The sequence below is a fragment of the Ceratotherium simum genome, chromosome 4 (genome assembly GCF_057802395.1).
Source record: "Ceratotherium simum simum isolate JZ-2026a chromosome 4, ASM5780239v1, whole genome shotgun sequence".
Lineage (NCBI taxonomy): Eukaryota > Metazoa > Chordata > Mammalia > Perissodactyla > Rhinocerotidae > Ceratotherium > Ceratotherium simum.
This window is the reverse complement of record NC_141903.1, coordinates 42,377,380-42,390,597: the sequence shown is the minus strand read 5'-3', so window position 1 is coordinate 42,390,597 and position 13,218 is coordinate 42,377,380. Positions and strand designations below refer to the sequence as shown.

At 43.7% G+C, this 13,218-nt stretch overlaps 1 protein-coding gene across 1 annotated transcript; it reads left to right on the top strand.

The window, feature by feature from the left end:
• Positions 1 to 3,400: 3,400 nt before the first annotated feature.
• On the top strand, positions 3,401 to 12,166 carry IL4 (interleukin 4). The gene is made up of 4 exons (XM_014796182.2): positions 3,401 to 3,586; positions 3,862 to 3,909; positions 9,556 to 9,687; positions 12,065 to 12,166. Exons 1-4 carry the CDS (start codon positions 3,449 to 3,451, stop codon positions 12,164 to 12,166), a joined length of 420 nt encoding a protein of 139 aa, XP_014651668.1. The 5' UTR covers positions 3,401 to 3,448.
• The last annotated feature ends 1,052 nt before the right edge of the window (positions 12,167 to 13,218 follow it).

Here is a 13,218-nt window from a genome sequence, read left to right as displayed (position 1 = left end):
CCCTGGCCTCATCCAACCATTGAAACAAAACAAAAAAGAAGCTGTATTCTGCTTCTGATCTACTGGTTCTCATATTATATTCCTTTTCTTATTCACATCTTTGCCCACAGATCCCCAAGCCCAGGGTCCGGCCCTGGGTGAAGGCAGGCGCTCACAAAAACAACAGCTGAATATGGGGATGGCTGTCCCATTGCTTCTCACACACTCCTCAGCAGGAGGATCCTGATGACTCGCCTCCCATCCAGCTCTCCCCAAACCCCAAGGCTCTGAGAGGTGTTCTCTGCACCCTGGACTCTCCTCCAACGTGTCTGCACTCCCAAGTTGACTCCTGTTTTAACTTGAACCTCTCCTCAAGAAAGAAGTATGCACCATTTTACTCCAAATAATAGTTAAATCTGGATTTGAAGTCTCTACCCACCCTGGAAGGAACTATCTGCCCTTCTCATAAACTCCCCGTCTGTGTAGTATAGTATACTGTCTAGCAAAAAAATAGTCCAATTAAAAAATGGGCAAAGCACCTGAACAGACATTTTTGCAAAGAAGATATATAAATGGCTATCAGGTACATGAAAAGTGCTCAACATCGCTAATCATCAAGGAAATGCAAATGAAAACCATAATGAGATATCGGTTCACACCTGTTAGAATAGCTATTATCAAAAAGACAGGAGATAACAAATGCTGGCGAGGATGTGGAGAAAAGAGAACCCTGGTGCATTGCTGGTGGGAATGTAAATTGGTGCAGCCACTGTGGAAAACAGTATGGAGGTTTCTCAAAAAATTAAAAGTAGAACTACCATATGATCTAGCAATCCCACTTCTGGGAATATATCCAAAGAAAACAAAAACACTATGTCGAAGAGATATCTGCACCCCCATGTTCACTGCAGCATTATTTACAATAGTCAAGACATGGAAACAACCTAAGTGTCCATTGATGGATGAAAGGAAAAAGAAAATGTATATATATATACACACATATATACATATAAAGAAAATGTGTGTGTGTATATACACACACACACATTTCCAACATTCCAATATCATTGGAATATTATTTAGTCACAAAAAAAGAAGGAAATCCTGCTGTTTGTGACAAACTGTTTGGATGGACCTTGAGGGCATTATGCTAAGTGAAATAAGTCAGACAGAGCAAGACAAATACTGCATGATCTCATTTATACGAGGAATCTAAAAAAAAAAACCAAAACAAACTCAGAAAAAAGATCAGATTTGGTTACCGGAGGTGGGGGGCAGAGGATAAAGAATTGGATGAAGGTGGTCAAAAGGTACAAACTTCAGTTATCAGGTAAATAAGTACTGGGGATGTGATGTACAACATGATGACTATAGTTAACACTGCTGCATAGTGTATCTGAAAATTGTTAAGAGACTAGATCCTAAGAGCTCTCATTGCAAGGAAAAAACTATTTTTTTTCTTTTTTTTGTTGTATGTATATGAGATGATGGATGTTAACTAAAATTATTGTGGTAATCATTTCACAATATATGTAAGTCAAATCATTATGCTGTATACCTTAAACTTACACAGTGCTGTATATAATTATATCTCAATAAAACTGGAGGAAAAAAGAGAAATATCTATTAAAAAAAAAAAATTAACTTACCCAGAGAGATCTGGCCTTTGTCACGGCTCTTGGGAGGTAACCTCTAACCCCATGAAATAAAGAATTTGGCTGGTTTTGTCACCAGTTCCCGGGAGGTAGTCCCTAAATCCTTGGGATTTGTCTTTGCTCTCCATGGTGGGCCCTGATAGTTTATGCTCATGAGGCAACTCAGGGTGGGGGCCAGCCACACCATTAAGCTACTGTGATATCAGGCCAACCTCCAGGGAGGGGGCTGGAGAATGAGGTCAATTTAACAGCCAATGATTCAACCAATCATGCCTATGGAATGACATTTCAGGAAAACTCTGGACTGAATCTCTGGTGAGCTGCCCTGGTTGGCAGCACTCTGTGTGTTGTCACACATTAAGGTGCTGGGGAGGTGACACCTTCTGACTCCACGTGCAGAAGACAGTGGAAGCTTCGTATTTAGGACCCTCCTAGACCTCACCCTCTGTGTCTCTTCTTCAGGCTGGGTCTGATTTGTATCCTTTTGCTGTAATAAAACTGTAGCCTTACGTCCAGTGGTTTCCTGAGTTCTGGGAGTCCTTCTAGCAAATTATTGAACCTGAGGGGGTAGTGGGAACTGTCAAATTTGCAGCCAGTTGGCCAGAAGTGAGGGTGGACTGGGGACCCCAAGGCTGTTTTGTGGTGGCTGTGCCCTTAACCTGTGAAGTTTGGCCCAACTCTGCATAGTTGGTGTCAGAAGTCACTGCATTGAGTGTGGCGCAAGGCCTGTAATAGGATCCAAAGCGCAGGAACAACCTTAGCAGTAACCTTTCCTATGTGATCTTCCAGGGGAAATCAGTAGGGAGAGGAAGGTCAGAAACCAAGAGAAGGAAAGTAGAGAGGAAAGAGAAGGAAAGGCTCGGGTAGGACAAAACAGTGGTGTGCGGGGCACAGGAATCCTGCTGCATCTGACTGAACGGTGGGGGTGCTCCGCGCCTCACCAGGTCCACAGGAATTAGACTAAGGCAGCAGGGCAGGTGGTGGGCATTGACAAAGACAACTGGATTGTACATAAGGAAGACTATGGCTCTTTTTTCTAATTAGCTAAGATGTATTTAAGTTTCATTTAAAGAGTGGTGATTTCTGAAACCTCAGGATGGACCTAACTTGCCTAGGGCCTCTTTAAAGTGAAAGACCTATGGACCTGCCGTGACCCAAATTAAGCCCCACCTGGTGTTACCTGTCCTTTGCCCAAGTCCCAACCCTGGAAGAATGGCATGCCTGAGTGCTAGGACAGGAGAGAATCTGTGCCCGTTACTTTCCTTCTACCTAGAGAAAGAACCTCAGATCAGCTTTTCCACAAAAGGAGAGTTTCCAAGATGCTACCCATACTTGGAAAAAGCCAGGCTGAAATACTATTGAAGTCAAACTTTCTTGATATTACTCTATCTTTCCCCAGGACGACTGCACTAAAAGAAATTCGGACACCTGTGGCCTCTTCCTTCTATGCAAAGCAAAAAGCCAGCAACAACCCCAAGCTGATAAGATTAATCTAAAGAGCAAATTATGGTGTAATTTCCTATGCTGATACTTTGTAGTTAATTTTAAAAAAAGGTTTCATTTTCCTATTGGTCTGATTTCACAGGAACATTTTACCTGTTTCTGTGAGGCATTTTTTCTCCTGGAAGAGAGGCGCTGATTGGCCCCAAACGACTGACAACCTGGTGTAATGAAATTTTCCAATGTAAACTCATTTTCCCTCAGTTTCAGCAATTTTAAATCTATATATAGAGATATCTTTGTCAGAATTGCATTGTTAGCTTCTCCTGGTAAACTAATCGTCTCACATTGTCATTGCAAATAGAGATCTATTAATGGGTCTCATCTCCCAACTGATTCCAGCACTGTTCTGCTTATTAGCATGTACCAGCAACTTCATCCACGGACACAAATGCAATAACAACACCTTGCGAGAGATCATCAAAACGCTGAACAACCTCACAGAGGGAAAGGTGAGTAAGCTATCTGGCACCATCTCTCCAGATGTTCTGGTGATGTTGTGAGTATTCTTAGACGATGAGAAGAACATAACAGCTTCTTGAGAAGTTGAGAGTGGGTGACATGATAAGGAGCAGAGCAGGGACTTCTCCCTGGCGCTTTTTTTTTTTTTCCCTGAGGGATTGTAGGAAGTTTTTTCAGTTTGAGTGAGTGAGAGCTGCTCAGCAAGGATTACTTTGTACAGTTGGAGGTAACTGCCTCTTGCTCTCGCGTTCCTGCCTAGGACAAGACTGCGTGCATGGAGCTGATTGTAGCAGACACCTTTGCTGGCCCAAAGGTAAGAACTGCTTTGGGAGATGGGTGACTTGGGAGAGGAGACCCATCCACAGGTCTTTGACAAGAAACTTTCTTAGCGGAAAGCAAACTGACTCGAATTAACTATAAAGTGTTAAATGTTTTCAAAGAAGGACAATTCTGATCTTGACTCTCAAACATATTTTGGTGTTTCCGGTTTCACTTGATTTAGAAGATATGTAATAGAAGGCTTGGATTTTGTAATTCTAATTCAGATGCTGATCAAGGAAAAGTTCTTTAGGATTTTACCCAGCTCAGGCCTACTGCCCGGAATATAGGAGGCACTCAATAAATGCTTGTGGAAGGAGAGAATTTTTCTGGCCCATACATTTCTGAAAAACCAAATACTCTCACAAAAACAGATATTTGAGATTACAGGTTGAGGGAGCTTTCATTTTGTCTAAGAGACTTCCTACGGCAACAGAAAAGGTACTGCCAGAGCCCCTCCTCTTCCGCAGCCTGGTCATCTAACAGCCTACCAGCTCCGGGGCAGCTGTCCAGAGACCCTCACCTTGCTCTGTCCTGCCAACTCCTCTCTAGCTTGGGCCCGACCCATCCTGCCAGATGGGGTCCAACACATCCCTGCTTCTGGCTGCTCGGGCATCTTGCCTTTCCACCTCCTGTGCCGTCTCACCCCCGCCCCTCTATCTGTAGTGGGAGGAGATAGATTTGACAGCTGATAGTACATTTTCTCTGACAAACACATGACTATAGCCATATCAATAGCTTTGTGCACATCAGTTCCTGTTTTCATGGAAACACACGACTGAGAATGAAAAACCCAAAGCTTCAATTTACCAGTGGTCTCCTAACCACTTGCTTTCCATGTGTACTAGAGCAGGTAACTTGGCCGGGAGTGAAGCCCTGTGAGTTGGTAGGGCCACCCAGACCTAGACAGGCCTGTCCTACTTCACGAGGAAAATTGTTCTTCAGGCCTTTATCTGGATATCTCATTTCATTAAAGGTTATTCCATGAGTCTGATATATAATAATATATAATATTGTAATGTAATTGTATATAATATTATATAAAATAAATGTATAATATATAATAATATATATTACATGTATTATATAATAATATATATTATATGCTGTTGTCCTTCAGAATCCCATCATGTATCAGACTCTGTCCATCAGTAGGTTGGAAGGACTTGGAGACTTTATATGTATATATAAAATATTATATTTTAAAGTTTTATATATGTATATAAAATAGCCAAGAGTCCACTGGGGTGTGCTCTGGGTTGTCCAGAGGGCAGCCGTACTGGATAGAGGGCTCTACCAAAGCCAAGGGCAGGGCCCAGGAGGAAGAGCCAAGGGTCTGGAAGTGAGGCAGCCTGTGATTTTAGTCCCAGTTCTGCCATTAACCGGCCGTGTGGCCTCTGGCAAGTCTCCACACTTCTTTCTGCCTCAGTTTCCACAGCTGAAGATACGAAAGTGATTTTGAAAGCTGGTTGGACTCTGCCTCTTGAATTAGTGGAAAGTGTTATTGTAACATAACTCTTGATTAAAGGCAAAAACTCATTGTAGAGAAGTAATCATTCTAAGGAGGAGGGGCCAGGGGTTGGAAATGATCAAACCCTCCGTGACTCCAAGGCCAGGCGACCCCACTCTGGGCTATCTCTAGAAGACCCAGCCACCCTTGCCCGCACCAGGCCACACTGCTTTCCTCCTGTTCTTGGCCCTCTACTTCACTCAGTTCTCACATACTCCCTCACCACATGGGCAGACGTCTCCCGAAACACGTCCCCACTGCCCTCCTTCACTCGTACCTCTCTCTATGCCTTCCCCTGCTGCTTCTTTTCCTCCTGGATTACCAACCTCATTCTTCCACTCTTTTCTTTTCCTCAAAGACTCAGCCCTGCTTACTTATCTATTAGGATATTTCAGAACAAGGAAAGGTTGTTATTTTCAAAACCCACAAAGGTGGTATGTGGGAGGAAAAGTTACTTCCTTGTTTTTTTTTTGAAAGAATCTTTTTTTTTTTAATTTTTATTTATTTTTCCTCCCAAAGCCCCAGTAGATAGTTGTACGTCATAGCTGCACATCCCTCCAGTTGCTGTATGTGGGAGGCGGCCTCAGCATGGCGGGAGAAGCGGTGCGTGGGTGCACGCCTGGGATCCGAACCTGGGCCACCAGCAGCGGAGCGCGCACACCTAACCGCTAAGCCACAGGGCCGGCCCTAAATGAGTTTTTTTTTTTTTTAATAATTTTATTTATTTATTCCCCCAAAGCCGCAGTAGATAGTTGTATGTCATAGCTGCACCTCCTTTTAGTTGCTGTATGTGGGACGCGGCCTCAGCATGGCTGGAGAAGCGGTGCTTCAGTGCGCGCCCGGGACCGAACCCAGGCCGCCAGCAGCGGAGCGCGTGCACTTAACCGCTAAGCCACGGGGCTGGCCCAAAAGTTACTTCTTTGTGTTTCCAAAGAAGAACATCTTTCCAAGATCCAGAGTATTGCTTTTATTTCTTTTGGTGATCAAGAATTCCAGTATCTCTAAGTTGAGTAGCATCCTGCTCTTGACAGTTGCTGGAAAGAACGCGCTGATCTAAATCCTGAGTTTCATAGTCAACGTCTACGTGGGTGTCTATGAAATTAAGGTGGTCTGAGGAAGAGCGAAGTGGAAAGCAAGCAAGCTAGGTGGTCTGTGAAGGACTTTTTGGGGGGATCATTAGTTGGAGGTATTTTCTACTTAGCAAAGAGAGCTAAAGTCCTTACTTTTTCAGAGAGCTCTATGCCGACCCTCAAAGCTTTTTTAAATGAAAGTAAAGGATTTCCTCATATATAGCACTGGCTGACTAAACTTGGGCAAAAGAGTGGAGATAATGAATACAACACAAGTAGGACTGGATCTTTATGGCCCTAAATGAAGCTGGCCAAGATCCAAGTTAGAACTCTAACAGAGCCACTGTCACAGAAGAACTCTCCCTGATGGCATTCTGCCATTGGCTGACACCCCATGGGGGACGGGTTTCCTCCTGGCATGGCCCTAGGCCCCCCTTCTGAGTCTCTTCTCCTGAGCAGCTCTGAACTGCAAGGTCGGCTAGCCTTGAGCTATGCTAGACACACTCAGGCAGTGAAAGGTGGACAAGCAGATGAAAGCAGTGGGTATGGAGTGTCATCCTGTTGCTGCAACACCAATGGAACTAAAACTTGAAGGCCTTTAACTAAAACTGCCTTTAGAATTAGTTCTTTTAAAGTTTTCCCTTTGATTCAAACTCTTCAATTCCTATTTTATCCTAACTACATTAGAAAGTCTTTTGACAAATATCTTTAGAGGATTTTTTCCTATATTAAATGGCCATATACTCAAAACTAAGGCAGTTCAATTTCTAGGCTCCCAGACAAAGTTTCAGAAAAGTCTCATTAGGGTTTTTTTTTTTTTTTTGGTGAGGAAGATTGGCCCTGAGCTAACATCCATTGCCAATCTTCCTCTTTTTGCTGAGGAAGATTAGCCCTGAGCTAACATCTGTGCCCATCTTCCTCTATTTTGTATATGGGACACTGCCACAGCATGGCTTGATGAGTGGTGCGTGGGTCCGCACCTGGGATCTGAACCCGCAAACCCCGGGTCACCGAAGCAGAGGGCGCAAACTTAACCACTACACCACTGAGCCAGACCCTCTCAACAGGTTTCAACAGAAAAGAAGCAAACGGGCTCGTTTCCTTCTGTCCCTCTTAAACCTCACCGTTCTCTCTCAGCAACAGGCATCTGCCTACATCTGCATACACAGGGAGTGTCGGCCTTTGCCTTGGCCTCATCGCCTCTGCTCACCCACAAAGCACCCAGAGGCATGGTGATTTATGGGAGGTTTCTTGACTCCCTGAGCCCAGAGATACTGGCGCTGCTCTTAAATTTCCAACTAGAATCAGGGCCCAGGAGGGCTCTTGGCTAGTTCATTAAGTGCAGGTCCTTCCAAAGGCCCTGCCTATGGGCCATCAAGCCCCACAGGGGAAAGGGGAAGCTTTTGTAGACTGGTATTCCGATGCCTCGGTCTAGGTCTAGATCCTCCTGGAAAAAACGTCAAGTATGAACCGTACTTCTAGAATTTAGCCTAAAGAGAACACAAAGATTTTCACAGATGACTCACTGTCGCATTATTTACAGAAGCAAGAACCTGCAGTGATAGGGGATTGATCAATTATGATACAAATATGCCATGAGTTCCTACGCAGCTCTCAATCCCATGTTCTTAAATATTACTGAAGGACTTAAGAAAATGTTTGTACTATATGTTAAGTGTAAAAAGATTACAAAACAGTATCAATACTTGGTCCCTATTTGGAAAAAAAAAAGTTACAAATACCTGGGAAGATACTTACCAAAATATTAATAGTAGCTATCTCTGGCTGGTGGGATGAGTGAATTAATTTTTATTGAAAATATATTACTTGTATAGTAAATATGTATTACCTTGATAATAAGAAAACATATGTAAGAACTGTAAAAAGCTGCTTGGACCATGCTTCTTTTATAAATCCCCTGGAGATCTCGTTAATGCACATTTATGATTCAACAGGTCTGGGGTGAGGCCTGAGATTCTGCATTTCTAACAAGCTCCCAGGTGATGCCCACGCTGCTGCTCCACGGACCACGAGGAACTATAGCATGTCCTGGCTGAGGCTAGAGAGAGCTTTATCTGAGCTGGATCGGGCTCAAGCTAAGACCGCTCTCCAGGCTCCATGCCTTTGTTCTTCAGTGGAAAGTGAGAGGACACACCAGGCCTGAGTCAGACTGAGACACAATCCCTCTTCTGGGTTCCTAACAAGAGCTGTTTCCTCCCTTGTACATTCCCTCTTCTAAGGCCCAAATGTCCCAAGGAAGAGCCATGTGGCCAAACCCACATCAGAGCTACCAGTATTCCAAGGAGGTTCTGACTGAGCCTAGGCCACAGGCCCCTTACAGAAGCTCTGTCCACGGCCCAGCTCAACGGTACCCTCCCCCAGAAGCTTCCCCTGACCTCCTGGGGCACACAGCCCTGATCCTGGCACTCACCTCTAGCAATGTGGGGAAACGTCTTATCTCCTCACCTGGACCCTAAGCTTCTACACACACTGCTATCTCCCATGGGAGGGCTAAATGGAGAGTGCTGTCCAAAGCAGCAATGTCCAGGCCAAAGGATGTGCATTTGTTTACTCAACAAGCATGTAAGATTTCCAGGGAAACCTGGATTTTAAAACCTTATAGGAATGAGAGAGCAGAATCGGACTATGAGCTCACATAGGCACCTTCCACAGAAAGAACAGCTTGCATGGTGAAAAGAAACAGACATGGGGTGTAGACAGATGGCTCTGCATTCAAATCTCCACTCTGTCATTTACTTTAGTTGAGTGACTTTATTCAGGTACCCTTTCAGCAAAACCCTCCAAGGGAAAAGAAATTGAGAGGCTCTGAGGAAAAGGATGCTGCATTTGCAGGTAATTGGGAGAGGTTGTTTACAGAGGTTTATGACTGTGATGAGCAGCCTTCATTCACATGGCAGGAATACTTGAACACCTGATCCGTAGTTGAGTAAATCACCTTCTCCACTTGTCCTCTTGGAAAGAAGAAATCAGAAGGAAAAATCTCTCTCCCATGTTCGAAATACAGCTAGCACATGGCTATCTGTGGCATTTCTCTTTCTAGAACACAGCTGAAAAGGAAATCTTCTGCACAGCTGCGACTGCGCTTCGGCAGCTCTATAAAAGACATGACAAGTCCTTGATTCAAGGATGCCTGCATGGACTTGACAGGAACCTCAGGGGCATGGCAACCACGGTAAGCTGCATTATGCCGACAGCCTGGCTCCTGACGGACTGCAGCCTCACTTCTAAACGTTCCTCCTTATGAGTGGTAGTACCCTTGATTAATCAACCCATTCATTCATTCAACAAATATCTGTTGAGGCGCTATGAGTGCCACGTGCTCTTCTAGGCACTGAGGATACCGTATTATAGACAAGAAGGCAGAGTCCCTGCTCTCACAGAGTGGGGGAGTTAGAAAAGCAAACAAACATGTAATATGATGTCCAGTAGTGATAACTGCTATGAAGAAAAATACACGAATAAAGAACATAGGGGTTATGAAGGACAGGGCTGATTTAATAGTTGGTGACATCATCTGAGCAGATATTTGAATTAAGTGAGGGAGCAGGCCACATGACTAATTGGGGAAAGAACATTCCAGGCAGAGAGAACAGCTGTGCAAAAGCCCTAAAGTAGAACTGAGCTTCATGTGTTCAAAGATCAATAGGAAGGCCGTGTGCCTGGATCAGAATGAGCAAGGGAGATTTTAACAGGAGATCAGACCACACAGGGCCTTGGGATTCTGCCCCAAGTATGGTGGGAAATACTCACAGAGTTTTGAGCAGGGCAGAGACTACAACCTGATTTATGTAATTTAAAATGATCACTCTGGCTACTGTGTGGTAAATAGACTGAACAGGGGTAAGCATAGAAGCAAGATGGCCTGTTGGGAGGCTACCACAGTAATCCAGGCTGGAGGTGATGGTGGTTTCGACAGGGTGAGAGCTGTAGAGGTTTCGAGATTTGGGATATAATTAAAAATAGAACCATAAGAACTTGCTGACAGATGCATTGTGAGGGGTGAGGGAAAGAGGAAAAGGTCCTCTTGGTTCCTGGCCTGAGCCCCTGGGGGATAGTTGGTGCTGTTTACAGAAATGGAAGACTGGGGATGAAGCAGGGCTAGACGCTGAGCAGAAGATCGGGAGTTTAATTTCGTACATAGTGAGTGTGAGGTACGTATTGGACAGCCAAGTGGAGATGTTAAGAAGATTGTTGGAAAAGTCTGAAGCTTAGGGGAGGTCAGATCTTGAGATATAAAATGAAGAGTTCTCAGAAAGATGTTATTTAAAGTCATAGACCTGAAATGACATAGAGAAAGGGAGAGCTCCAAGGGCTGAGTCCAGAGGCACTCTAACATACAGAGGTCAGGAAGAGGAGGGTCCTGCAAAAGAGACAGAGTAGTAGCGAGCGGAGGAGGAGGAAATCGAAGAGTGTGTGGTGCCCCAGAAGGCAAAGAAACTCTTTCAATAGGGAAGGAGTGCTCAACTGTGCCAAATGTACTGATAGGTCAAGTAAGATGAAGACTGAGAATGGCCACTGGATCTGGCACGATAGAGGTCACCAGTGATGCTGATATAAATGGAGATGGGGGAATGAAAGCCTGACTACAGTGGGTCCCACAGAGAATGGGGGTGGGGAGGAGTGAAAAGGAAGGGGCACTGAGTATAGAAAACTCTCTTGACGTGTTTTGCCATCAGGTTGCCAAGAAATGGCACAGTAGCTGAAGGGCAGGTATGGAGTGAGGGACTCTCTTTTAAGGTAGGATATATATTCAGCATGTTAATATACCAATGGGAATGATCCAGTAGAGATGGGAGAATTGATGGTGTAAGAAAGAGGGAGAGCCAAGAGTGGATGTTATCTAACGCCAAGTAGAGGAACTGGGGACATTCATCCCCTCCCTGGGTGCTTTATTTATAAGATAAGGTAACGGAACAGGGAGCTGACACTATACTCATTCTTTTAATTCTCTTAATGATCTTATGAAGTAGGCACTATTGTCCCCATTTTACAAAGGAGGAAACAAACTTTTACAAATGGAGTAGTTTGTCCTAAGCAATGCAATTAATAAATTGGTAGAGCTGAGATTCAAACTGAAGCAATTGCTTGGTGGTAGGGGCCTGGAATCCTTTCCACCTGAAGTGCTATTGTGGTGTTGCTGTTGAATGGGCAGGAGGGCAAATAGACTGAATCTCGCTCTCAGCAGTTCAGGCGGCCACACAGAAGGCCCAGTGCGGCAGTGGGCAGGTCTGAGCCTCCACCTTCATGTTATGCTCCGGAGCAGCACCTAGCTGTGTGTGACACACCTCTCCAGAGACTGTGGCATTCCCAAAAGCAGACAGTTAGTGATGGTGCAGTAGCCATTTCTAGGAGTATACGTAGTATGCACCGAAAACAGGCAAACCCTGCTGGCCTAGTGGCAGGGTCAGACTCCTAATCAAGCGAGACTGGAGGCCCTGGTTTAATTGTTCAGGCGGCAAGTGCCAGAGTAGGCTTGACTCAAGTAGACGGGCATGACAGCAAGGCTCAAATACTTAGCAATGCAAGCTAATGAAATGTTTCTTTTGTAGACCAACTGTACTGTGAATGAAGCCAAGAAGAGTACATTGAAAGACTTTTTGGGAAGGCTAAAGACGATCATGCAAGAGAAATACTCAAAGTGTCGAAGCTGAATAAGCTGAATATTTTAATTTATGAGTTTTTAATAGCTTTATTTTAAAAATATTTATATATTTATAATCATCATAAAATAAAGTATATGTAGAATGATGTCACTTTAATAGCACTGGCTATGTTTACTTGATTTGGGGGGAAACCAATTTAATTTACTGAGAGACTAAAAATTGGTGTGAGAGTCAAAAAGGAAAGACTGCTTCCCTCTCAAGGAGTCCCCTCTCTACTTAGGGACATAAAGCACGAAATGATTAAAGAATACAAGGCCACATAAGATGTAAATGATAAGAGAGACTTTGTAGAATGGGTCCAAGAGTCTTACTGACTACCAAATAATTCTGAATTGAAAAGGCGTCACCTGGATGCTTAGAACATTCTTCTCCCACTGGCACAAAGGTTGTTATATTGAGTCTATAGGGGGAAAAACAGTGACTCTAGCACACTACATGGCTTTGCAGTGAACAATATTTAAAGTCCTAATAATGTAAATTCTCTTGATTCTCAATTCTTAGAAGCAACCAATAGACAAAGCACAGAAGACTGAGTTATGGTTACAGAACAGACTGTAAATGCTATCAACCTGACAATATAAAAGGTATAGCTGAAAATGGTTGAGAGGTAAAAGCAGAAGGAAAGAAAGAGAAGTGAGGCACTAATATCCCAGCTCACTTGGGGAGGGAGTGAATTAAACAATACTGTCTAAGGTTGACAGAACAAGAACAAGAGAGTTAGGTATTATGCAAAATTGCAAAGGTAACAGAAGATATAAAAATAGTTTACCATAAAAAATTTGGAAGGGGTAATATAAATGAGGCAAACCATCATTTCAACAGAAAAATCAACGCACAGTATCTAAAGTTGATAAATCAAAAAATAGTTGGCAAGAGTGGTCATGAATTGATGATTGTTGTAGCTACGGATGGGTATACGGGGGTTGATTGTACTACTATGCTTTTATACATGTTTGAAAGTTTTCATAATAAAAAGTGAAAACAAACAATAGTGAGTGAATCAAGAAATCTTTGGAATTATGATGGCAGCCACCAGAAAA